General features: G+C 38.4%; 1 protein-coding gene across 4 annotated transcripts in view; it reads left to right on the top strand.

Annotated features, from left to right (window-relative positions):
- Positions 1–24,782, top strand: part of NEB (nebulin) — a 233,271-nt gene that overhangs the window by 50,427 nt on the left and 158,062 nt on the right. For all 4 annotated transcript variants that reach the window (XM_058548962.1, XM_058548960.1, XM_058548961.1 and 1 more), the window contains exons 35-52: positions 953–1,264; positions 2,243–2,449; positions 4,279–4,383; positions 5,949–6,056; positions 7,361–7,672; positions 8,201–8,407; positions 8,897–9,001; positions 9,156–9,263; positions 9,908–10,219; positions 11,390–11,596; positions 14,296–14,400; positions 15,432–15,539; positions 17,069–17,380; positions 17,508–17,714; positions 18,164–18,268; positions 19,240–19,347; positions 21,899–22,210; positions 22,410–22,613. In XM_058548962.1, the coding sequence (XP_058404945.1) occupies positions 953–1,264; positions 2,243–2,449; positions 4,279–4,383; positions 5,949–6,056; positions 7,361–7,672; positions 8,201–8,407; positions 8,897–9,001; positions 9,156–9,263; positions 9,908–10,219; positions 11,390–11,596; positions 14,296–14,400; positions 15,432–15,539; positions 17,069–17,380; positions 17,508–17,714; positions 18,164–18,268; positions 19,240–19,347; positions 21,899–22,210; positions 22,410–22,613 (3,444 nt within the window). The remainder of the gene's footprint in view (positions 1–952; positions 1,265–2,242; positions 2,450–4,278; positions 4,384–5,948; positions 6,057–7,360; positions 7,673–8,200; positions 8,408–8,896; positions 9,002–9,155; positions 9,264–9,907; positions 10,220–11,389; positions 11,597–14,295; positions 14,401–15,431; positions 15,540–17,068; positions 17,381–17,507; positions 17,715–18,163; positions 18,269–19,239; positions 19,348–21,898; positions 22,211–22,409; positions 22,614–24,782) is intronic.

Below are 24,782 nucleotides of genomic sequence, written 5' to 3'. Positions count from 1 at the left end.
AATCCTTTTGCCTGTTAAACTCTTGTTTATAAATAGGTGCTTAAATGGCAGGAGCAGAGTGTCTGCAGAGCTTAGGTGGATTTGAATTCTCCAATATAAAAATTGAGGTGTTGACCTGTTTCATACAGTGTAGCTCAGTCTACAGCCCATTGCCGATTCCAGCCACGAGAGAGCTTGAACAGCAGAGCTCTTGTGGTTAGGTTTTTACCAATGGGGAAAGCCCCCAGTGGTTCCTGCCCTTGCTGTAGTTCCTTAATTCATCTGCAGCTGCTTCAGTAGTGAACTTGGAGAGTAATTGCTGAGGAATTGGTTGGGTGAAGGCCCGGAACGCTGCCTATGCAGCATCTAAATTGACGCCACCTAGGGAGAAGAGTCTTTTCATTTTAACCCTATTAGGTCAACCTGAGACAACAATGACAGTACTGTTTTCTGCTCCTCACCCCGAGAAGATCTGAGTGTTAATGTCTTGCATGTACCGTTCTTTAGAGTTTCTTCTGTACCTTTTGTGCACATATCACAAGGCCAATTGGCACAGAAAATGGAAGATTTTCTCAATAATATCTAATATTCCATGATATGAAATAACACTGGATTAGGAAGATACACATCCCTGGAAAACCCAAGAGGTATTGGTCTTATATTTGAAATGTGTCAGGTTTATATTAAGTGTGACAATTCAATTGGCTTTAAAAAAAGTTCTACATGCAAATCATCTATAGGATTTATAGCAAAGAAAAGAAACTTGTCCTGAATTTATTATGACACCCATTTGTAACCTGGGACTGTTGGAAAGAAGTGCTTTCACTCTGAACTTTCTGGGGGTATGGTTTGCCTTTCTTGTACAATCTTCCAGAAATTCACAGTGTTCTGAGTGCCTTTGTGTGTGAATATAATTACTGCATCTAATGTTATCAATGCCTATGATTTTGCTAACCAAATTCTGCCTCCGCAGTATAAATACAAGGAAGCTCACGAGAAGTCAAAGGGAAAGCATGTAGGTTTTAGAAGCCTCCAGGATGATCCCAAGCTGGTCCACTATATGAATGTGGCAAAGATGCAGTCCGATCGTGAATACAAGAAGAACTATGAGAACACCAAAACCAGCTACCACACCCCTAGGGACATGGTTAGCATTACAGCTGCAAAGATGGCCCAGGATGTTGCCACCAACGTCAACTACAAACAGCCGATACATCATTACACATACCTACCTGATGCCATGAGTCTGGAGCACACCAGGAATATGAATCAAATTCAGAGTGATGTAAGTGTGTACGACATACAGACCCAGAGGTGTTGGTACTTAAGGGATCATCATTTCTTGCTATTTTAGTAGACTTCACAATACAGTAAGATATTAGAAAAATACACTTTAAAACAAACAATCATTATTGAAAGACTAACAAAGGCATGGGGCACAAGCTGTTTTTGCTGACTTTCTGTGCTCCTATTGTAACGATTGACATTGTCTTTATTAATTTATGAATCAAAGATAAAACCATATTCCACTAAGTATATAAGCCACTATGACTCTCAGCAAGCAGAAATGATTGCTCCTGGCGGGTCTGCTTCAATGGTGATATGTCTAATGCAAAATAGAAGCATTCTGTATGCTTTCTGAATTCAGGAAAGTTATTTTTTTCTTTTTTTAACTCAAGGTCACACTCTCATGCATGTAAATCTATGTAATGAGTCATCTGAAATGAGCCAGGAAGGCTTCGTGAAGCAGCATGACTCATGGAGAGGTGCATAGGGAGGGTATTTAATATTCACTTCATTTCCTTCTGCAGGAGCCAGATTTCTGCAAGAATTGTCCTCTGTGAAGGGAAGAAATGGTGTTCATTTACTGTTGCTCAATGAAAATGTCTCTCCCCAATTGAGATCAGGAATAGCCTGATGACAGTGTGGGTGAAAGTCGAAGTTGTGGAGTTTTCAGTGAAATCAAAAGGAAAGCCCAATTTGTTGTCAAAAGAGATACAATTTTTCTTTAGCAGTACCCATGGAAATATGTGGCCTAGATTCCCTCTCTGTTGTATAATGCACTCTAACAACAGAACTACTTTTTCTTGTTACCAAATTCTGGGTAAGAAGCTCTGAGACAGACATAGTCAAGAGCTCCGTTACAGACACGAGCATGCCAAAAGAGGTGCTGTTCGTTTCCCCCGGGTAGAACTGCAGATTTCAGAAACATCTCTTGCATATTCTCTAGGCTATCTCCTCATATGAGACTACTCTTTTACAGAACCTATATAAAGACGAGTACAACAGCTTTTTCAAGGGCATTGGATGGCTGCCTCTTGGTTCTCTGGAGGTTGAGAAGGCCAAGAAAGCAGGCGATGCATTAAATGAGAGGAAGTATCGACAGCACCCAGATACCATCAAGTTCACAAGTGTGCCTGATTCCATGGGCATGGTTCTGGCTCAGCACAACACAAAGCAGCTAAGTGATGTAAGCGGTTTCGCTTCAAAAGGGTTTGTTTGTGAATAACCCCTGTGACTGAACTATTCCACCATCTTTCTTAATTCAGCACGTGAGGGTGCATGTATGTTACCAAATCAACTGCTTTCAGAGGTATATTTGAAAGGTTTTATTTTTGAAGCAACATGGAACTTGAACATAAAGAGAACGGGGAGGGGAGAAGGAGGAGATTCCAGATTTGCTTTATTTTCCAAATATAGATAGTCTGTGCTATTTATAAACAGATCCCTGCCCATTATACATATGAGATGAAATTATTTCTATTAGCATCTGTCACTGTCTGAATTGCAGACCAAGCTATTTATTCCTCTGGGCTGCAACAGTTCTACCTAGCTGCACGGAGAGAAGGCATAATGTCCTAATCCCCTTGTATAATAGCTCAGTGTTTTGAGAGGAGATCCAGAGAGAGGCCTCTGGGGTGGAGATAAGCAGTTTACGTTCAGAGTCATCCAAAGTCTCATTTCTGAGCCCAGGTCTATCTGGATCCTTATTCTTAGCTCGAGGCTCATTACGATGCTCAGTGCTTCACCTCATTTGGTAATTTCAGAGTTCTATTGAAATAACCCCACCAGAAAGAGAGAGGTAAGTAAAAAGCAAAGAAGGGATGCCCTTTTGTGTTTTTAGCCCCAGGTATTGGAAGGTGGGGAATGCTTTGCTTGGCTCAGATTTGAGGATTATCTGTGGATTTTGTTTCTCAGGCCAGTCCCTGCTTCCATATTACCACAGACATTTCAAGATTAATTCTAGTTTCGTGGAAATAAATGGTATAGATTCTTCTGATTACTTTTGTACTGACTGAGGTGTCACTTCTCCCTGTGTTTTTCCACTTAGCTACTGTACGCTCACTACTTGTTTTCCCCAACCTAGTAAATGCCATCAGCATCTACCTAGTTATTCAAGCCAGAAACCTGGCAGTCACCACGGACGCCTCCCTGGGTGAACCCCCACATCCAATAAATCTGCTGAGTCAACCTCCTAATGTCTCTCAGCACTTCTCTGTCTTGCAGCTGCCAACAACCCCAGTTTTGGCTTCCGTATCACTGAACTGGACAACTGCAATAGCCGCCTGGACTCCCTGCCTGGGGTCACACACAACAACCGGGGAGACGGTCTTAAAACATAAATCAAATCCTTTCGCTCTTATACCTAAAATCTCTTAGTAACTTCTCCTTTAACTTAAAATAAAATCTAAACTTGTTAACTTGGCTGAAAAGGCCCTCAGCTCTATGGCCCTGCTCCCCGTCCTGTCTAATCCTCTTGGCCCCCCTCGGCACTCTCCAGCCCTGTGATAAGGGCTGCCTTCAGTCCTTCAAGCTGGTCATGGCCTTTCCAGACTCAGAGTCCTGAATGCTCTTCTTCTGCCTGGACCCCTCCGCTTTCTTTAGGCTCAAGCATAAATGTTACCTCCTTAGAGAGCCTTTGCGGACCACACTTGTTTCTTTCCTACAGTTGTTCTATTTACAGCACATCACACCACATTCTGGCTATATCTTATGGTTTACATGTTTATTGTCTGTCTCCTCTACTGGACTATAAGCTTCAAGAGGACTTTAAGCCTTTTTCAATACTTTAAGCACAGAACCTACCACCCTGCCTGGCCCACAGTGCAGTTCAATAAATGTTGGTGGAATGAGCAAATGAATATGTCAACTAATGCCACCTGTGGGTGACAGTATAGGTATTTGCCTTGTCTATGGAAAAACACAAATAATAGCCTTCCTTTTTAAAGGAGTGTGTGCTGGATGAAACTTACATTATGTCAGCTAATGACGTTTGCATGCTGCTTCCTTTATTTTTAGTTGAACTACAAGGTGGAGGGGGAGAAACTGAAGCACAAGTATACTATGGACCCCAGATTGCCTCAGTTTATTCAAGCCAAGGTCAACGCCCTCAACATGAGTGATGTGAGTATTTGGCCTGGTGCCCGTCTAATATTGCTTATGCGGGCCTCTCCTTTCCAGTTTTTCGTAACTCTTACGCTGAGAATTTTAAGGGGAGCAAACTAGTGTGGACCCTTTGAGTCTCTTTTGGAGGAGTTCGTCAAGAGGATGTGACTGCTGGTTGACCTGAGAGCTGGACTCTGGCGATCGGAGGCTCCTCACCCTCTCCCTTGTGTTTGGAATGTATGCTCTGCCCACTGTTCCCGTAGTAGGAACCATTTTCAAGGACTTAGCCTTGAGAAAGTAAGGTATTACTGAGACCATCTGGATTATATTTGTGACTGAACCCCCATTAAGTACTTTATGTAAACATTTAAGAGTCTGGTGGGCAGGTGTGGAGATCTACTTGTCTTGTGGCTGCCCAAGACAAGCCTCATATGTAAGTTCCCTTGCTTATCAAATCTGCCACCTACCAGTCTGGAGTAGTCTGCCTCTTTCTTCAGTCCCTCCTTGCTCTCCATGTACAGGGGCCTACCAACAGTCTCCAGATTGGACCCTTGTCACAGAATATGAGACTAGAAGCCACCATAAAATTTTGCTTAATGAAGACTTTTCCAAACTGTGGGCTATGACTCATTGGTTATAAAACCAATCTAGTAGGTTGCATTCCATTTTTTAAAAAGAGGAACAAAATGAGATAGACAAGATTGGAAAATACAGGAGTTTTTCCTCCTGTATTCATACAGGAGTGAATAGTCTGTAGTAAGGATAGGTATTGCTTTATGTAACTTTTGTTTCAGTTATTTGTTAAAACTTCTAAAAACATTTATTGTAATTCCCTTTAGAAACTCTTTTTTGTGTGTAACTAGCCGCTCTCTCAGGTAGTCTAAGTATGTAATTGGTGGTGATGTTTAAATTCACTATTATGAATTGTTTCATTTTGCTTTTTTTAAAAAAGAGTTGGTAAATTCTAATTTTAAAACATAATCAAACCTGGATAAAATTAACTTCTTTAAAGATGCCTTAGTCATTCTTCCTAACATTTTAGACTCTCTTTTATCTCCAAATAAACATTTTTTGGTACTCATTTCTATGCTTTTTGTTTATTTAAAATTTTTTTCCTGCTTTGATTAAGTAATATTTAATGTTAAGGTTAATTCAAACTGGGTGGTACTACATCTGAATTTTTTATTTTAGTATCCATACTTTCCTGTAAGTTTAAAATGTTCATTAGAAAAAATATAAGAAAATAAAAGTATTACATGCTTATTACAGAAAAGTTGAGATATATAGAAAACCATGAAAAAACTTAAAATCTTCTGTTATTCCACATTACCTTTCCATTGCTTTGTTATGCAAACATATATACATCTTTAAAGCAGTTGAGATCATACTGTGTGTATAGTTTACTGATGTTTTTTAAAACAATCTGATAGACACATAAAAGATGAACGAATAGCCCTAACTCTGTAAATTATCTTACTAGAAAGGGATATATTATGCCATGTTTTATAAGAAAGATTTTGGTATCCTGTTTCATTCTTCTTTTAACTATGTCAAGTAATAAAATAACCTTTCCTATTTTCAAGGCTCATTATAAAGCAGACTGGAAGAAAACCATTGCTAAGGGCTATGATTTGAGACCAGATGCCATTCCTATTGTTGCTGCAAAAAGTTCAAGAAATATTGCTAGCGATGTAAGTCTAATTTGAAAGTAGTAAATGCACTTTCTCTACATTTTAAAAATCTTTATATGGTATGTGAGGCTATATGAGCTATATTAGGAAGGAAATAAAAAATTATAGTATAAAAATATTTTGTAATATCCTAAGTGCCAATGATTTTTTTTATGTTGCTTCAATTAAAAATCTTTAAAAACTCAATACAGTTGTTACAAAGAAGAAAATTCTTTTTTTAAAATTGTGAAATATTTGGAACTCTCATTAGTATCATTGTTATGAACTTGAAAACTGTTTTTTGGGGCAGGCTCTGTGGCATAGTGGTTAAGTTTGATGCACTCTGCTTTGGCAGCCTGGGTTCATGGGTTCAGATCCCAGGTGCGGACCTACACCACTTGTCAGCCATGCTGTGGTGGTGACCCACATACAAAATAAAGGAAGATTGGCACAGATGTTAGCTCAGTGCTAGTCTTCCTCAAGAGAAAAAAAAAAGAGGAAGATTGGCACAGATGTTAGCTCAGGGCTAGTCTTCCTCAAGAAAAAAAAAAAAGAGGAAGATTGGCAACAGATGTTAGCTCTGGGCGAATCTTCCTCAGCAAAAAACCCCCCAAAAACTGCTTTTTGTTTTCATTTTGTCAAGAAAAAAAGCCTTGGTATACCAAAATGTCACTAAATCAAAAAAGTCTCCAAGTATTTTAAAGGAATACAATTTTTTAATAATATAATTTTTACAAAGAATAGTTCTGGTTAAATACGGAAAACCAGGAAGAATTGTAGATTAAATGACAAGATTTTAGTTATTTACGTAGTTACTTACTTACTTAATTACTTGTTACAAAGTAAGTTATATTTTCTATATGAACTGATATAATTCCTTGATAGAGTAAAAACTCATTCATTTGGAGTCCAATATACTAATTTGTATATGGGCTTTGCTGAAAATTACTTAGGGTTATGCAAATACTTTATAAGGCACTGCAAATTAATCATGGAAACAGATAATAATAATAAAAAAAATACCAAATCCTTAACAAATAATCTTTTCAGGAACCTTTGAGCATATTCAAAGAATCTACTTATGAATCATCTAGATACAAACTATAAATTATTCCATTCTTAATTATCCCCAGAGCAGATCTCAATACCATCCATTAGAAATATTTTGCTAGTTGTTTATTTAAAAATACTTAAAATCTTGGACATTACCTAGAGTCAGACTGAATTTGGCTATTGCTAATTTGCTATGTAAATTTGATTTAACACTTTAGTGTTTCCTCCAATCTACCCTATCAAACTTCTGTCTGCCCTTCTTTTCTATATAGTTCAAATATAAGCAGGCCTATGAGAAAGCCAAAGGCAAGCACATTGGATTTCTCAGTCTTCAGGATGATCCTAAACTGGTTCACTACATGAATGTAGCCAAAATGCAGTCAGATCGTGAGTACAAGAAGGGCTATGAAGCCAGCAAGACCAGGTATCACACACCACTGGATATGTTCAGTGTGACAGCGGCCAAGAAATCTCAGGAGGTTGCTACCAACGTCAACTACAGGCAGCCCTTCCACAGCTACACTCTGCTGCCCGATTCCTTGAACGTGGAGCACTCCAGGAACGCGATGCAGATTCAAAGTGATGTATGTAACAGTCAACAAATGGTCAACATAGAATTAGTTATCCTAATTAGTTAGCTAGTGGGAGGGAAGAACAAGAAATCAGCAATTCCTCTTACTCCATCCTAAACCTGGCTGGACTCACTCTACTTAAGGATCCTCTCTAGAATTTGGAGTTTTAGGATTTCACTCATTTGAACCATATGTAGCTTTTTTTTTTTTTGGTTATTGTATGTATATTTTAAAGCATTGGATGTTAGAACTAATAGATGATGCATTTTGTGAAAAACTAAGAGGTTCAAATGGGTGCTATATAATATCCCTTTCAGTGCAAAATTCTGTTAACTTTTCCTGCAAGAAAGTTAATTTTTTAAAGGAATTATTGGGTCAGGATTTCCTGTTCAAAACTACCGTGAATATAATCACTTTTATAACTAATTTTTTCCAAAAAGTCCCCCCCTTCTTTCTTTTTGATAATGAGTAAATCATCTAGCCAAAGAAACACATGCCCTGACTCTTTCTGAAATGAAAATATCCTTTTTTGCTGTAAAGAATCTATACAAATCTGACTTCACCAACTGGATGAAAGGGATCGGGTGGATCCCAATAGAGTCGCTGGAGGTGGAGACGGCAAAGAAAGCAGGACAGATTCTTAGTGAGAAGAAGTATCGCCAGCACCCTGAGAAGCTGAAGTTCACATATGCGATGGACACAATGGAACAAGCACTTAACAAAAGTAACAAACTGACTATGGATAAGGTAAGAACTCATCTGTTGGCCTCAGCCCGAGAACCCTTTAGTGCTCATGCCATCGAGCCTGGCAGTGCCATTATGGTCTTCGTCAGTGTTTTAATCTTTCTGATGGTTGTGGTGGTGGTGGTGGTGGTGGTGGTGGTGGTGGGAGGGGGCATTCTATAACTTTCATTGTTTCTAGAGAGCTCTCACTTATACTGACCCTCAGGCTATCTATCAACACCATGCTGAGGATGCGACAGAACCGCAAAACTCCACGTGGTGTGAAGTTGGGGCAAGATGGCATTTGTTGTTTCAGTGGAAGAGGATTCCCTTGTGTGATGATTTTTTTCTCATTGTGTGTCCAGTCTCATCAGCCCATTTTTTTGCTATTTCATCCATTATCCAATGTCAGATATAACCTCTTCTACCATGGAGATGTGGGTCTCCTCCTCTTGACAGCACATTACAAACCTGTCCTGCTGTCCAATCACATGCCTACCCTTCTTGTTGTAGAGGCGTTACACTGAGAAATGGAACAAAGACAAGACCACCATTCACGTCATGCCCGATACTCCAGACATTTTACTCTCCAGAGTAAACCAAATCACCATGAGTGATGTAAGTAGATCAACAACGACAAAAGTTGGGGAGAAGATTGAAGGGAGCTAATATTTATGGAATGTCTGTCTTCTACATGTCACCACTTTGAAATCAAGATCCCTATTCTAACCCAAATAACAAGATGCTGGTGTTTTTCTATTTCATCATTTAGAAACTGTACAAAGCTGACTGGGAAGAAGAAAAGAAGAAAGGATATGACCTGAGGCCTGATGCTATCCCAATAAGGGCTGCAAGAACCTCTAGAGACATTGCCAGTGATGTAAGTGCTTCCACTGGGCCTTCATTAGGCTGAGTGAATAAGAGCAAATGAGCCAAGCATGTGTGTGTGCAAGGAGCTGCAGTCAGCTCTGTTCAGTGTTGGTGGGACCATCAACCTGTATAACACATAAGACACGTCCCTTCACCCAGTCCAAGGACCCTCTAATCATTTGTTCATTATTTAATGTAAAAAGTGACTGGGTCTTGTTAAAATAAGTTGCTCTTAAAGTATTCCAATCATTTCTAAGCAAACACATGGATGCAAGCTACACGTTTTACCCAGGAAACCCGTGGGTAGGCTCTTTTCCTGAATCTAAAGATACAACATGAGAAATCATGCCTGCAGCCTTTTCTGCAGGTTACACAGCTGAATGGGAAAATCTGCTTTCTAAATCACCCTAAAACAATTTATTTACACACCTGTTTGATTAACTCAGAGATGCTTTTCTTTCCATGGACTCAAGTCTGTCAAGAAATTTGAAGTAAAAGCATTTTCCTCCCTGACCCTCGTGAGCTCTTCCCTTTCTAAGATTAGAGCAGCTCTAAAACCCTACACCTATGGCAAAGCTAGTGGCATCTAGTGAATTATAATTTGTTCTCTTTCCTTCACCATTTTCACCACTATGCTTTCATTTCCATCCACAGTACAAATACAAGAAAGCCTATGAGCAGACCAAAGGGAAACAAATTGGCTTCCGGAGCCTGGAGGACGACCCCAAGTTGGTGCACTTCATGCAGGTGGCCAAGATGCAGTCAGACCGGGAATACAAGAAGGGATATGAGAAATCCAAGACATCCTTCCACACCCCGGTGGACATGTTGAGTGTGGTGGCAGCCAAGAAATCTCAGGAAGTGGCCACCAACGCCAACTACAGGAACGTGATCCACAGCTACAACATGCTCCCTGATGCCATGAGCCTTGAATTGGCCAAAAATATGATGCAGATTCAAAGTGATGTAGGTGGCAGCCACAACATTTGCAGAGCATTTACTCTAGATAATAAGCAAATCATGAACGACCATATGTAATGACATTTTGAAAATCCTGGAAGAAATTCATGTGCAATTTCCCAATGATGTGTTTCATTTTTTACCTTAGGTTGAATTTATTTTCTTTAACAAAAGAGGAACAGTTCTAGAAACTGAAGTCTCATTTTCTTCTCTTATTGCTGTGAGCATTGTTGGATGCTGGATTCAGCAATAGCAAATGAAATTTGGTTCAGAAAGAACATGTTGAAGGAAATATGTCTAGCAAACAGAGTCAGAAACATAAAGGGCTCCTGATAAAGGAGTAAGAAGGAAAGCAGAAAGTCAGATAACTTGATAGCTCCTGCCCCTCACTTCCAAGCAGCTTTCATTCCACTACTTCCACCTTTGTAATTGCCTATCTTACTTAATGGTGAGATATTGAGGAGGTGATGGCTGAAGCTGCTATCAGAATGAGTGTGAGGAAGGCGCAGAGAGTAGAAAGCCAAGGATTCAGCTACAGAAGCCATTTGGTGGCTGGGAGAAGTGAATTTAAGTTAGGAACCAAAGGCAGACCACGCCAAGCCTACATTTCTCTTGGGAATGTATTAGCTGCCAGGGAGGTACACAAGTGCCCAAATGGAAGCAACCACGGTATAGCTGTAGAGGAAAATGCCAGAACTGAGGAGAAAAAAATGAAATTTGTGCAAAGTACCAGTGAGGTTTCTGGCATGCCTGAGGGTGTTGTAATGGTGGTGGATGATCAAAGATTTATAGTGAAAAGAGAAATGGAGTTTCCGTAAGTCATCTATTAACCAAGGGAACTTGGGAATTTTTGTAAGTCAGTCAGGCCAGCATAGTTATCTTTCTTGAGATAATAGTCACATGGCAGATTAACCTGATATTAATTTGATATTTCTTAGCACTTTTTCTTTATGAAGGCATTGAGAAAAACATATAAATCACAAAGATATTATTGCTTATTTTTAATTTCTTATGCAGGGAAATGTAAAAAAAGAAAAAAATTTAGGGATAAAAATAGTTGAAGTTCAATGTATTATTGGTTGAAAACTGAAGTGGAACTTATGAAATATTAACATGCACTCATGGTTCTTGAAAGTTGTGGTTTCCTTTCATCCTAGAACCTTTCCTCTTTTGCAGAATCAGTACAAAGCTGACTATGCCGACTTCATGAAGGGTGTTGGATGGCTCCCTCTGGGCTCCCTGGAGGCTGAGAAAAACAAGAAAGCCATGGAGATTGTTAGTGAAAAGAAGTACCGCCAACACCCGGACACTTTGAAGTATTCCACCTTGATGGACTCAATGAACATGGTTTTGGCCCAGAAAAATGCAAAAATTATGAATGAAGTAAGTCTTTCAATAATGGAGTGTTTCATATGCATCAGGAAGAATCCAGGCATATCTTACATTTAATCTACAGGTGTTGCTAACAGTTTTAGGGCATCATAATTAACGTTTACTCTACCTTGAAAAAGGGCCTTGTAGTTAAAAAAAAGTCCCCCCCCATGTTCAATGGTTCGAATTAGTGCCCCCCCAAAATGTTCAGTGAACCACCATACCTAATAGATGGAAAAAAATAAATATAGACTCTTTCTTTTAATACAATTCTTGAAAATTATCTAAGGTGAAGTTGAGTAGAAGTTCATGATGCTGAATCAGCAGATTGTTTGGCTGATAACAGCTGGGTGTTGCAGCCCACCCCCTGCTCCCTTGCTGCTTTGATGGAATAAAAGAAAACTTCCAGATTACATGGCTACAGCAGCATTCTGAGCCAGGACCTTCTCTGGGCAATCCTGAGAGCTATTGCTCTCCACCAGTACTTCCTTGGATCATTAATGATTCCAGCCTTTAGAGAAGATTTACTATAGTTTTACAATTACTAGCCATAAGTTGATTTCAGGATCAACAAGCGCATCAACCTTGGACACCAGTTTTTAGGTTACAAATAATAAAATAATTGCAGCGGCTTTGGTTATATTGTGTGAATCACAATTAGAAATGACGTTGATTAGCAAAAAAGGGGAAAAAATTATTTGGACCTGATCATGAAACAGTTGTAGAAAATGATGGTCCTAGTTGTGCTAGAAAGATCGAGCTGTATTACGCTAACTCTCTGAGTAAATCCCCTGGAGTCTTCTGAGAGAGAAAACAGACAAATTTGTCAAGAAGTGCAACCTCCTTGAAAGGAACTTGCCTAAAAGACAAGACACAAATCTCAGTAAACCTTTTAAGATTTAGAATTTAAACTATCACAAACATACATTTATTTTTTAAATATTAAATTAAACCTTTCATTTTTTTCAACACTGAGAGAGACCTTGGCGATCATCAGGTTGAATCCTCTCATTGCAGATTTGAGTCAAGTGCAGCCCAGAGAGGCAAGGAACCTCCCTTAAAGACACACAGCAGGTCAATGACTGGGTCTGGACTAGAACCAGGACTCTGATGACTAGCTAATTGCTCTTTCTACTAGAATTGCGCTGTCCAATGCTATAACCACTAGTAGCATTTGGTGATCTAAATTTAAATTAATTAAAATGAAATAATATTCACACTAGCCACATTGCAGGTGACCAGTAGACCCATGTGGCTAGGGGCTGTTGTATTGGATTGCAGAGAACATTTCCATCATTGCAGATAGTTCTATTGGATTGTGCTCGTCTGGACCAGAGGTCAGACTGTTTTTGCAAATAAAATTTTATTGTAACACAGCCGCAGCTATTCATTCTTGTATCATCTACGACTGCTTTTGTACTAGAACAAGAGAGTTAAGTAGTTAATAACAGAGATTCTGTGGCCCACAAAGTCTAAAATATTTACTATCTGGCTTTCTACAGAAAAAGTTTACTAACCCCTGATCTAGAAGAAGACTCTAGAAGAATTTTGTTTTTGTTTTTTAATTAAACCTGGCAAAAACAAAGAAATAGCATGTTTCAACTATCAGATTTGCAAAGATTAAAAATTTATGTTATTTATAATATTGGCAAAGGAGTTAATGTAAACTTTTAGTCAAAATTTTGTTACTATTTGTTAAAATTAAAAATTCAGATGCCTAATACCCTGCAGAAATCCTTATATACATGCAAAGATATACATACATACAAAGATATACATGCATATGTATATATGCAATAATACTTTTGCAGTCTAGGGTCTGCAAAAGGAGATGCTGAGATGGAATTTGGAGTATGGGGCATTTTTTTGGGATCAGTACCTGTGGGGGGAGGACTGGGCAGAAGGAGAGGTCCAACAGTGATACAGGCCATGCAAAGCCCAGGCCAACCCCACAGAGGGCTCTCGAGTATATATGGCCTGCCGGAAGCATTCTGCATTGGGCAGAAATGGCCAGGCCTTTATACCCCCTCTTTGATGAGTCACTGAATGTGGCCACCAGGGAAGAGCGTGCTCTTGACTGAGGCAGCAAACCCTGAAGCAGGTGACAGCTGGAGGCTGTCTGCCAACAGTTGGGACAACAAGTCTTTCCTTGAGTGGGTGTTTAGGTGGGTGCATCTCCAGGTCCACCACAAAGATTAGGGCACCATTGCTTGCAGTAGAAAAAGCCTGGAAAGAACAAATTAAATGTCTGTCAACAGAGAATTGGTTAAACCAGTTGAGTTACACCTCCTCCTGGAATACTCTGCAGATCTTTAAATGAATGAAGTAAATTATTTTAAGAAGAATAAAAGATGTCCAAGCTATGTTATTAAGTAAAAAAGCAAGATGTAGAACATTATGTATTATATGACCTCACTTATATTAAAAAAGGACTATATGTGGGATTTAATATGCACAAAAAATTTTAAGATGGAGATGCTACTACCAGGCTGTAAAATAGGAGGACAGTCCAATTTATCTTCCATCTTCCATGCTCTCCACTGTACTGTTTGAATGGGCACCTTTTCCATTTAAATTTTTAAAAATAAAATCTAGCTAATAAAATGCATAAAATATTTATATTTATGTACAATGATATATATGTCCTAAGCATGCTCCTTTTAAGATTTTAAATACTAAGTTCCACTGTTTGTTTGTTTTTTTCTTTCTAGCACCTCTACAAACAAGCGTGGGAGGCTGATAAGACCAAAGTCCACATCATGCCTGATATCCCCCAGATTGTTTTGGCAAAGGCAAATGCAATTAACATGAGTGACGTGAGTACCATTCTCCCTATTGTCATCTTTCTCGCCTATTAGAACCAGTAGAAACAAGTTAACTAATTAATATCTCTCAATTATGAGAGTGAATGTTTTGAAAATAATAGCAGGAATCCAGAAATGAGAATCTTTCTCTTTCTAATCTTGCTTTGCTAAGAGTTGGAGTAGGCCTGTCAATGGGGCTTGGGACCCAGGAGTTAGGAACTTGAAGGGCGGTTGGATTTTGTTTTAGGGGCAGATAGTTCTGATTAAACTAAGAGACTTGGCAGGAAGAGGAGGGCTTGGGGGTCAGGAAAAGAGAAAAAGGAAATGAGAATCCTAGGCCTTCGTTCTTAGAGAGTCCCTCCATCAAGCTTTTGAGATGATCCTAAAGAGGAGATCTTGGGAAAAGTTAAATGGAAAGGGAAGAGGAACATTTTGAAAAACTTGGAGCAAGCCTCATAATAAGGAATATGCAACACTTAATGTTAGAAAATGCATAGGTATTTTATTTCACTTCTTTCTCATCCTAACCATAGTTGCTAGGAAATCCTCTAATCCTACCAGTTTTTTTTTCTTTTCTCTGTATGAATTCCATAGGGATTTGGGATTGCTGACTTCTTTCTGGATTGTAGAATCCACACAATTATATATAAAAAAAAGTCAATCGCAAAACAGTGAAGTTTTCTTTTGATGTAAGAATATGGCTGTTTTGTCGTCTTCCCTTGACTCTCATTTGATAAAATGCATCAATAAGAATGATGCATTCTTATTGGGCTTTCACATTTTTTAAAGCATATTTACAACCTAATAGAGACCAGTAACTTTTACTTATTCTCGTGGTTTCTTGAAGATATGTTTGAGTTTGTAATAGGTTTTTGTTTTTCAAACACAATTATGTTACTCGTGAGAACGTTCAGCTGTTGAACCACTGATGAAGCACTCCGCTGAAAGATAAAAATGATGCTGCAGTGCTTAGTTTGCTGTTTTAAAATAAATTCAGACTTTCCTCTTTAGAAGAAAACTTTTCCCTCTGCCTCCTTTTGCAGAAACACTACAAACTTTCTTTGGAAGAGTCCAAAAAGAAAGGCTATGATCTTCGAACTGATGCAATTCCTATCAAAGCTGCGAAGGCTGCAAGAGATACTGCAAGTGATGTAAGTCTGAAGCGAAGCAGTCAGCTGGCCGGGGGTTTCTAATCTACTAAAGTAATAAGGGCTGAGTTCCGGAAACACTGAGCGGATAAAATATGAAAACAATGTGCCTGCTACCAATAGCCTCATTCTCTTCTGTGAATGCTTCTTAGCCTTGCTCTTGTGTTTTCTCTGATATTTCTGAAAAAACAGAATGCTCCCCACATTATGACCACGTAGATATCAGCTCCCTGACTCATGAGATCTGGGTGAATTTACTTTGATCTCCATCACCAAAGCTATGGCCTGTAGAAACCCAAAGTCTTTCACCAAGCTTTCTTGGTGAAAGACTTGTATATTTCTGGCCTCTAGCCACTTAGGCTCTGTCTTCCTAACAGGATGTCTCGCGAAGTGGTGAGCTGAGGGTGCTGATCTTTTGGGCTCATGACAACTGATTATTAAATAATTGGGAATTCTGCAAACCAGTTGTTAAACTATTGGTAGCTTGACATCAGACATGGTGGGAGTATTTACACCACAGAAATTGACAAGCGCTACAAATTAGGGCTTTATCCCCCAGAGAGCTGGTGTGCCAACACACCACTGCCATAACACATCACCTATATGAAACTCAGTTCTTGCATTTGGTTGTTTCCACAGGAAATCCACTCACAGTGAGCCTTTAATGATTTGAGGGTAATGGGAGGAGCACATTTCAGAGCACTCTTTCCTTAGCCACCCTCTAGTTATACTTTCTCTATCCTCTTCCATCTCTGTCCTTCATCTTTCCTACTGAGCCACCCCTATGTCACTCCTACACTGTCCTGAGAACTCCAAATTGTTCTCCTTCTATTATGTTGGAGTATTCTGGCTCTCCTGGCTCCTATCCCCTAACTTGCTCACTCAAACCCACAAGAGATAGGCAGAATAAGAAGCTTTCCATGTAGCAGCATCTCCTCTCTATAGAGGGAGATTGGGTGATAAATAGTAAAATTTCTTCCCCATTATACCAATATAGAGAGTCTTAAAAGAAAAGAAGTCTCACGCATATAAAGCTACTCTAAAATTACGTTGTGTATCTCATAACTGAGCCTATTCTCACCAGTAAGACAGGCTGGGTGATTTCTCAGGGCAGCAGAAAACTGCTTAGAATATTCTGCTTTTTTCTCTCATTTGCTCTACTCTTATTATCTATTACTAAAGATCTCTTTGACGTTAATGACAGAGTATGTGGAAGTCAGCATAGTGTATGATCACAAGACCTGGGTTCTAATCCTTGGCGACCTTAGCAAGTCACTCACCTCTCTGGATCTCAGCTTACTCATCTATAAAGTGGGGGCAGTAATAATAACTTTGCTATCTACCTCACAAGGTATAGTTGTATCAAGTTACACGCACACACACACAAAAGTTACACAAATAAATGTGAATGTGTTTTGTGAACTGCAGAATTCCGTACAAGTATTGCTTTTTATAAAATACAGAATATTGATGCTAGAATGATTTCTAGTCAAAGGAATTGCTCTGAATAAATATTCAAATTTTCTTCACAGTATAAATACAAACACAATTATGAAAAGGAGAGGGGGAAAATGGTTGGTTTCCGCAATCTTGAAGATGATCCCAAATTAGTCCATTCCATGCAAGTGGCTAAGATGCAATCTGATCGGGAGTACAAGAAAAACTATGAGACGACAAAGACCAGCTACCACACCCCTGCTGACATGCTCAGTGTCACAGCTGCCAAGGACGCCCAAGCCAATGTCACCAACACCAACTATAAGCACTTGATTCATAAATACGTCCTCCTTCCAGACGCCATGAGCATCGAGCTGAGCAAGAATATGAATCGCCTACAGAGTGATGTAAGGCTCTCTTCTGTCTGGGTGATGGTTGGATTCCTAGCATGGGAGGGGAGATCACAGGCTTCTATGCCACATTTTTGTGTCTAAATTGATAAAGTAAAGTAGACTTCGCCTCTTCTCTTTATAGAATGAATATAAGCAGGACTACAATGAATGGTACAAGGGGCTTGGCTGGAGTCCAGCTGGTTCCCTAGATGTGGAGAAGGCCAAGAAAGCAACTGAATATGCCAGTGATCAGAAATACCGCCAGCACCCTAGCAACTTCCAGTTTAAGAAGCTGCTCGACTCCATGGACATGGTTCTTGCCAAGCGGAATGCGCATACTATGAACAAGGTAGAGAGAGCAGCCCTCCTTCCACACAGCTCCCAGTGAGGCAGGGCTAGCAGCCTCTGGGTCGGGTTTGGGAAATTTATTTTGGATCCACCACTTCTATGCAGCGGCAAACCGTTCCAGAACACACCTCCATATCACTTTCTTCTTCTGCCTGCGTCTTATTTTTATTTCCCCTGCTCTTCTAATTGAGTTAGAAATTATTTGTTTTTAAATTACTATTTCTTAAGCACTTTCAATCCATTCTAGAAGATAGAAAAATATCTAAAAGACTATTTTTTAAAATCTGAGTTTGTTTTTGGTGTCTTTTCTGAATTATATACTACTTTAGTTACTAAATTAATTGAATCTAATTCAAATTGAGTGATTCCTGTGTTCTGTTATATTTTTTCTTTCCTATTTATCCTAAAAAGTTATTCAAATTTCAAATGTTTTCTTTTTTAACTTCCTAGCACTTATACACCATTGACTGGAACAAAGATAAGACCAAGATTCATGTGATGCCAGATACACCAGATATTTTACAAGCCAAGCAGAATCAAACAATATTCAGTCAGGTAAAGCTACATAAAAATTTGGCTTGAAACTAATTAAATTTATTAAATTATGTAATGGTAAATAAGTGATGTAAACGCTGAAGCAGTGGAAATGAGTGACTCAAACTGGCTAGCCTAGGGATGTTGCGAAATATGGTGGTTAAAAGCAAGAGCCTCAGCTGTGACTGTAGGCAGGCGCTGTGCCTGTTCTGTTTATCTCAGCACTCATTGTGCCAGGCACAGAGTAGGAAATCAATAAATAGTTGCTGAAAGAAAAAATTGCATCAAACAGACCTGGTATGAGTTTTGGCTTTGCCATTTATGAGTTGTAGAATATCAGATCTACACTTTGGTATCCTCATCCCTAAAACTGGGACCATAAAAGCTCCTATGACATTGAATTGCTATGAGGACCAACTGAGAAATTCTGTGTAAGGCTCTCAGCACAGTGCCTGGCACGTAGTAAGTCCTGGAAGACTTTCAGCTATTTTTATTATTATCCAGTTTTAACGCACATGCATCCATTCAATGAATCTGACTCAGAAAGGTTAACTCATTTATTGCACTTTATAAAAGGCATTTCATCATCTATTACTTTTATCACTTAGATAGTTAAAATTTTGTCACCTGACCTTTTTTTGTTATCAATTATTTTAGCATTTATGTTCAAAATAGTGAGCCCAGATTGTACTTAACAGCAGGGGGATCGTACCTGATGAACCTGGTATGCCCATATTGTTTTGAACAGAAAAGGTCCTGTTCAGTTATACCACTGGGGCGGGGGGAGTCTCAGAGCCCAGAAATGGAAGCCAGGTCATGTGATGCTAAGTCAATGCTCTATTAAACAGCTTGTTTCATTTTTATCCATATCTTTAGGGGTAAGTTAGGTGATGTTAGAATCTGATGTCTACTCTCTAGGTAAACTTTTGTTTAATAATCTGTTGGGGTTTTAATATACACTGAATAATGCTGAATAATTTTTTTATTTTTAGAAACACTATAAACTTGGATGGGAAGAAGCTTTGAAGAAAGGCTATGACCTCCCACTTGAGGCAATTTCTGTACAGTTGGCCAAAGCTTCAAGAGACATTGCTAGTGATGTAAGTACTAGTTTGACTTCTATAAGGATATATTTGTATCTGAATCAGGTACCTTAATTCTGGTAACTGTTTTTAAAGATAGGCCTTACCTTTCAAAATGTAATGCTGTGCCTTCATCTTCTCCTACCCTCTTCATTTACCCAAAATTCACTCTTCTTTCTGACTGATTGAATCAAAAAAGGGGCTTCCTGAATAGAGGTTGAGGAAGATTACATTAGCATTACACTAAGATGCTATGTTTCTAGATATTACAAAGGAACCAGAGATTTCAGTTTTCCCCTACTCACCTGAAAACAATTTTCCTGCTTTCTGTTTGTCTACTTGAGACAAATTCAAAGTGCCAGAAATAAATCAACTGCAATAACCTGTTGTTGAGAGATTTTTATATACATATATTTAAAAATTAGCTGCCAGTCGGCCCGGGTTTCAGATCCTGGGCACGCACCGAAGTACCGCTTCTCCGGCCATGATGAGGCCATGTCCCACATACAGCAACTAGAAGGATGTGCAACTATGACATACAACTATCTACTGGGGCCTTGGGGCGGGGGGAAGGAGGAGGATGGGCAATAGATGTTAGCTCAGAGCCGGTCTTCCTCAGCAAAAAGAGGAGGATTAGCACGGATGTTAGCTCAGGGCTGATCTTCCTCACACACACACACACAAAATTAGCTGCCAGTTCTTTTTATTTAGCCCATCCTTGCATTTACATAATTATAATAAATTAGCTTGGGGCATAGAAAATACAGGAAAGTTCAGGAATTTAGGTTTAAGGTCCAGAGGGCTTAACTTTCTGCTAGATATCTGGCCCAAAGTTCATAAAACAAAGATATTTGCTCTCCAAGTTAACTTCTAGTTATGATTGGAAGGGGTAGGAAATTTGGTGAATAAACTAGATTAGGTTCCTATTTATTAATTAAAGTTTTACAAATATTTGATTTAGATACTTTGCATATATGTAACAGTATCATTCTTAATCCCAAGAATTAACCGCAAAAAATTCAGAGGACTTTGATTCTAGGGACTAAATTAGCAGAATTTCATAGGAAAGCGCAACCTCTTAATCAAAAGCTTTAAAACAAAACAAAACAAAGATTAGGTTTGGAGAGAAAGAGTGTTTAAAGACAGAATTTGACAATAAATTCTAAGAATATAAGGGAAGAGTCTCTCTAATTCAATTAATTTGTGGCACTTCAGAAGTGTTGGAAAATTAGATGACGCATTATTACCCATTCTCCAGCTTGCAGCTCAATACCTCATTAAAATGAATCTATGTGGTGATGAACCTAAGGAAATAATGGTACTTGAATGTTCCCCAGAAAGCAAACTCATTTTCATTTCATGTTATGTCCTCCCCATAAAGTAAAGATAGTTTAGGAATTGAAGAAATAGCGTCAATAATTTCCCAACAACATAACTTTTGATAACACCTGATTTCTTTTTGTGTGAACCTATTAGTTAGAACCTTTTGAAATCTTACCCTAAAATTAAATTAGCTATAAGTGAATTTTCCCACTATTGTAGAGAGTGTATCTTCTCTCAGTTTCAAATAGTTCTTGTATCTATAAAATTTCTGGAAATTAGAGCTATTTTTATAAGTACTCAATTTAATAAATTAGAGTCATGGAATTTAGAGTTAGAAGATAACTTAAAGGTTATTTAATCAATATCTCACTCAAGAGATTGACTATAGATTACAGAATCTGTGACACTACTTTTTTGTAAGCAGTTTTTTCAGATAGCCCATATTGAGCTTATAGTCAACTTAAACTCCTGAGTATTTTTCATATATACAACCATGAAGCTGGGTATCATGAGAGAGTAGAACCTCCTTCTGTGAGGTGTAATGTGTCCTCAGCATCTAACATCAAGTAAATGCTATTATTACTATTATTATTATCACTGTTGTTATTGTCATCTAGTACTAATGCAGTTTTTCCCAACTGAATCTAAATACTGGATTTCACTTTCACTCTCTTAAATTTATGTAGCCCATTTTGACCTATCTTGGCAATATGTTGAGATCTGTTGGAATTTTCTTGCTAGTCTAACATATTTAGCTGTTTTTAGCCACATGTGCATGAAAATATGGATCCTGAACAGAATAAGTTTGTATGACATAACCATATGGCAAGCCACTAAAAATCCTGCTGCTTAATAAATTAATCTATACTCTTTGGTCTGTCCCATCAAGTCCTGCCTCTTCCTAATTTTTCTGCCATTCTGCCCATACTTTTCCATTATTCCCATAAGGATATCACAAGAGCGTTATCAAATGCTACCCTAAAGTCAGCATAAAAAATATCTAGCACATTCCAGCATATATTTCTGCCTCTAGTTGGAATTAATTTCTCATCATAGCTTTTCTTGATACTCAACTACATTACGTTTCTTTGAAAGCCTCCACTTAAGTTTTTACATTTCTTACTATGTTAACATAGACATCCCTTTTCTCATTTCAGTTTTGAAAAACAAACATGCAAACAAACCAACCTGAGCTTAACTTGACTTCTGTTTATGTTGATAAAAGAACTATTTCCTCTGATTTCAGTTTAAATACAAACAAGGCTACCGCAAGCAACTCGGCCACCATATTGGATTCCGGAGTCTGCAAGATGATCCAAAGCTTGTGTTGTCCATGAATGTAGCCAAAATGCAGAGTGAAAGAGAATACAAGAAGGACTTTGAGAAATGGAAAACCAGGTACAGCAGCCCAGTGGACATGTTGGGAGTGGTGCTGGCCAAGCAGTGTCAGGCCTTGGTCAGTGATGTGGACTACAAGAACTACCTGCACCGTTGGACATGCCTGCCCGACCAGAACGATGTTATTCAAGCTAAAAAAGTTTATCAACTACAGAGTGAGGTCAGTTTATATTAAATCTAATGTTTATATTTTACTTCATATCTTGTAGGAGTAGCCATTTAGTTTCAAAAAGACAGAAACTACAAAGAGGAATTATTATTGAATATCTAAAATGCATCTGTTTGTAATGTGTAGAATCACCTGAGTCCAGGGTCCAGATAAGGATGGGATTTTGATGGCTTGCTTTGTATTTTCACAGAATCTGTATAAGTCTGATCTTGAGTGGCTGAAAGGCATAGGATGGAGTCCCCTGGGTTCTTTGGAGGCAGAAAAGAATAAGCGGGCTTCAGAAATCATCAGTGAGAAGAAATATCGTCAACCTCCAGACAAAAACAAGTTCACCAGCATTCCTGACGCCATGGACATAGTTCTGGCAAAGACAAATGCCAAAAATAGGAGTGATGTGAGTAACACTTTGGAAATAAATAAAATAAATTATAGTGCCTGGTACCTTTTAGATGCTCAATAGCATTTGCTTAATAAATTAGTAGAATGGCATAGCACTGCATCACACAGCACAGCACAACACAGCATAATGTTTTGTATCTGGTTGCTTCATTTGAATTAACAACTATGCTACACCTTTTATAGATCATATAAAAGTGGGTTAGTATCAATTTTTGCCACCCAAAGCTTGCTTGTTTATTTATTTATTTATCCAAAGTGTAATGAGAAAACTATTGAAAATACTTTTTTTCTTTGAAACTTGAGTGCACTAAAGACCTAGATTTTTTTTTGTTGGAGTAGAGTGTATGAGAGGGACATATTCTGAGTACCTCACACAGGCACAGGGTAAATGTTGTCAAGAGTGTATTTTCTGCCAAGTGATTATAATGCATTTCATTTGACTGAATCAAGATAAATACATAATACTATATATATATTATATGTATAGTATAAGTTGAAGATAGTATATCTTCAACTTATTTCCCTCTCCAGCACTGACATTAGTGTCTGGCATGTAATAGGTGCTCACTAAATATTTGTTGAATAAAATACATGAAAGATAGCAGTGTAGAGTAATTCTATGCAGAGAAGAGAAAGATTACTCATCATTGCTCAGTCAAAAGCGTAACCCTCAGAATTACAGAAAGTTGAATTTCATGCACTGAGATTCTGAAACTGGTAAGAAAGTTTAAGTTGATATATAATAATAACCATTTGGGTCTCAGAAGGATCTAAATATACATAATATGCTAAACCAATTTTAGCATTTTCTCTGTTTTCCATGGGGAGAAAGTGACACATGCCACTGAATAAATGGTCCACCTTAATGTTCTCAACCAGGGACAATTTTATCTCACAGTAGACATTTGGCAACACCTAGAGACCTTTTTGGTTGTCATCTTTTTGGTTGAGGGTGGCATGCTACTGGCATCTAGTGGATAGAAATCAGGGATGCTGCTAAACATCCCAGAATGTACAGGACAGCCCCCCTACAACAAAGAATGATCTAGTATACAACACCAATAGTGCTGAGGTTGAGAAACTCTGATCTTACTTCATCAGAAAACTTAGTGCAGAACCAGGATAAATGTGTATGGGAATTCACAAGCCTTGCTTTGTTTTGGTCCTGGAGGTCTTAATGGGCTTCTTTGGGTTATACGGACTGTAGTAAGCATGTTCAGGAAGGAGGAAAGTGCCAACCCCACACACCCCACACTGTACACCTCAAAGGGAAAATGACAAGTTCAAGGAACCAATGAGACTTAAAATTTTTATATTAAAATAATTTCAGGCATACAGAAAATTTGCAAAAGTGTACAAATAATTTATATATATTTACATATATGTATATTTCAGCCATATTCCCCAATTGTTAACATTTTGCCACTTTTCCTTCTTTTCTTTCTCCCCCTCTCCCTCTTTTTCTTTATCTTTCATGTATATATATATGTAAGTTGCTTCATGATGCCACTGTATCCCTAAATACTTCAGTGTGTATTTTCTGAAAACAGGAACATTCTCTTACATAACCACAGTGCAGTGATCAAAATCAGGAAATCAATGTTGAAGCAATACTAGTTTACAGAATTTATTCAATTTTACCACTAATTTCTTTTATATAAGATAAATATTTTCTGATCCAGGATCCAATCCAAGATCACACATTGAATTTGTTTGTCATGTCTTTAGTCTCCTTTAATCTGGACTGGTTTCTCACTATTTCTTTGTCTTCCAAGTCCCTGGCATTTGTAAAGAGCACAAGCCAGTTATTTTGTAGAATCTCCCTCAATTTGGGTTTGTCTGGTGTTTCCTCATGTTTAGATTCAGGTTTTGTATCTTTAGCAGGATAATACATGTTGTGTCCTCCTCCATACATCGTATCAGGAGGCACATGATATCAATTTGTTCCATTATTGAATTTTAACTTTTATCACTTGGTTACAATGGTGTTGCCAGGTCTCTCCACTGTCAAGTTACTGTTTTATCCTTTGTAATTGCTAAGTATCTTGTGGGGAGATTCTCTGACAATGTAAACATCCTCAAACTTTTTCATCAGACTTTCATCCCCTGGTTTTAATAAATCAATGAGATTTTTGTTTGAGTCCCTTTGTCTTTTGTTGGAGAA

The sequence above is a fragment of the Diceros bicornis genome, chromosome 10 (genome assembly GCF_020826845.1).
Source record: "Diceros bicornis minor isolate mBicDic1 chromosome 10, mDicBic1.mat.cur, whole genome shotgun sequence".
Taxonomy (NCBI): Eukaryota; Metazoa; Chordata; class Mammalia; order Perissodactyla; family Rhinocerotidae; genus Diceros; species Diceros bicornis.
The sequence above is the reverse complement of the archived record's forward strand: the minus strand, read 5'-3'. Positions and strand labels throughout refer to the sequence as shown.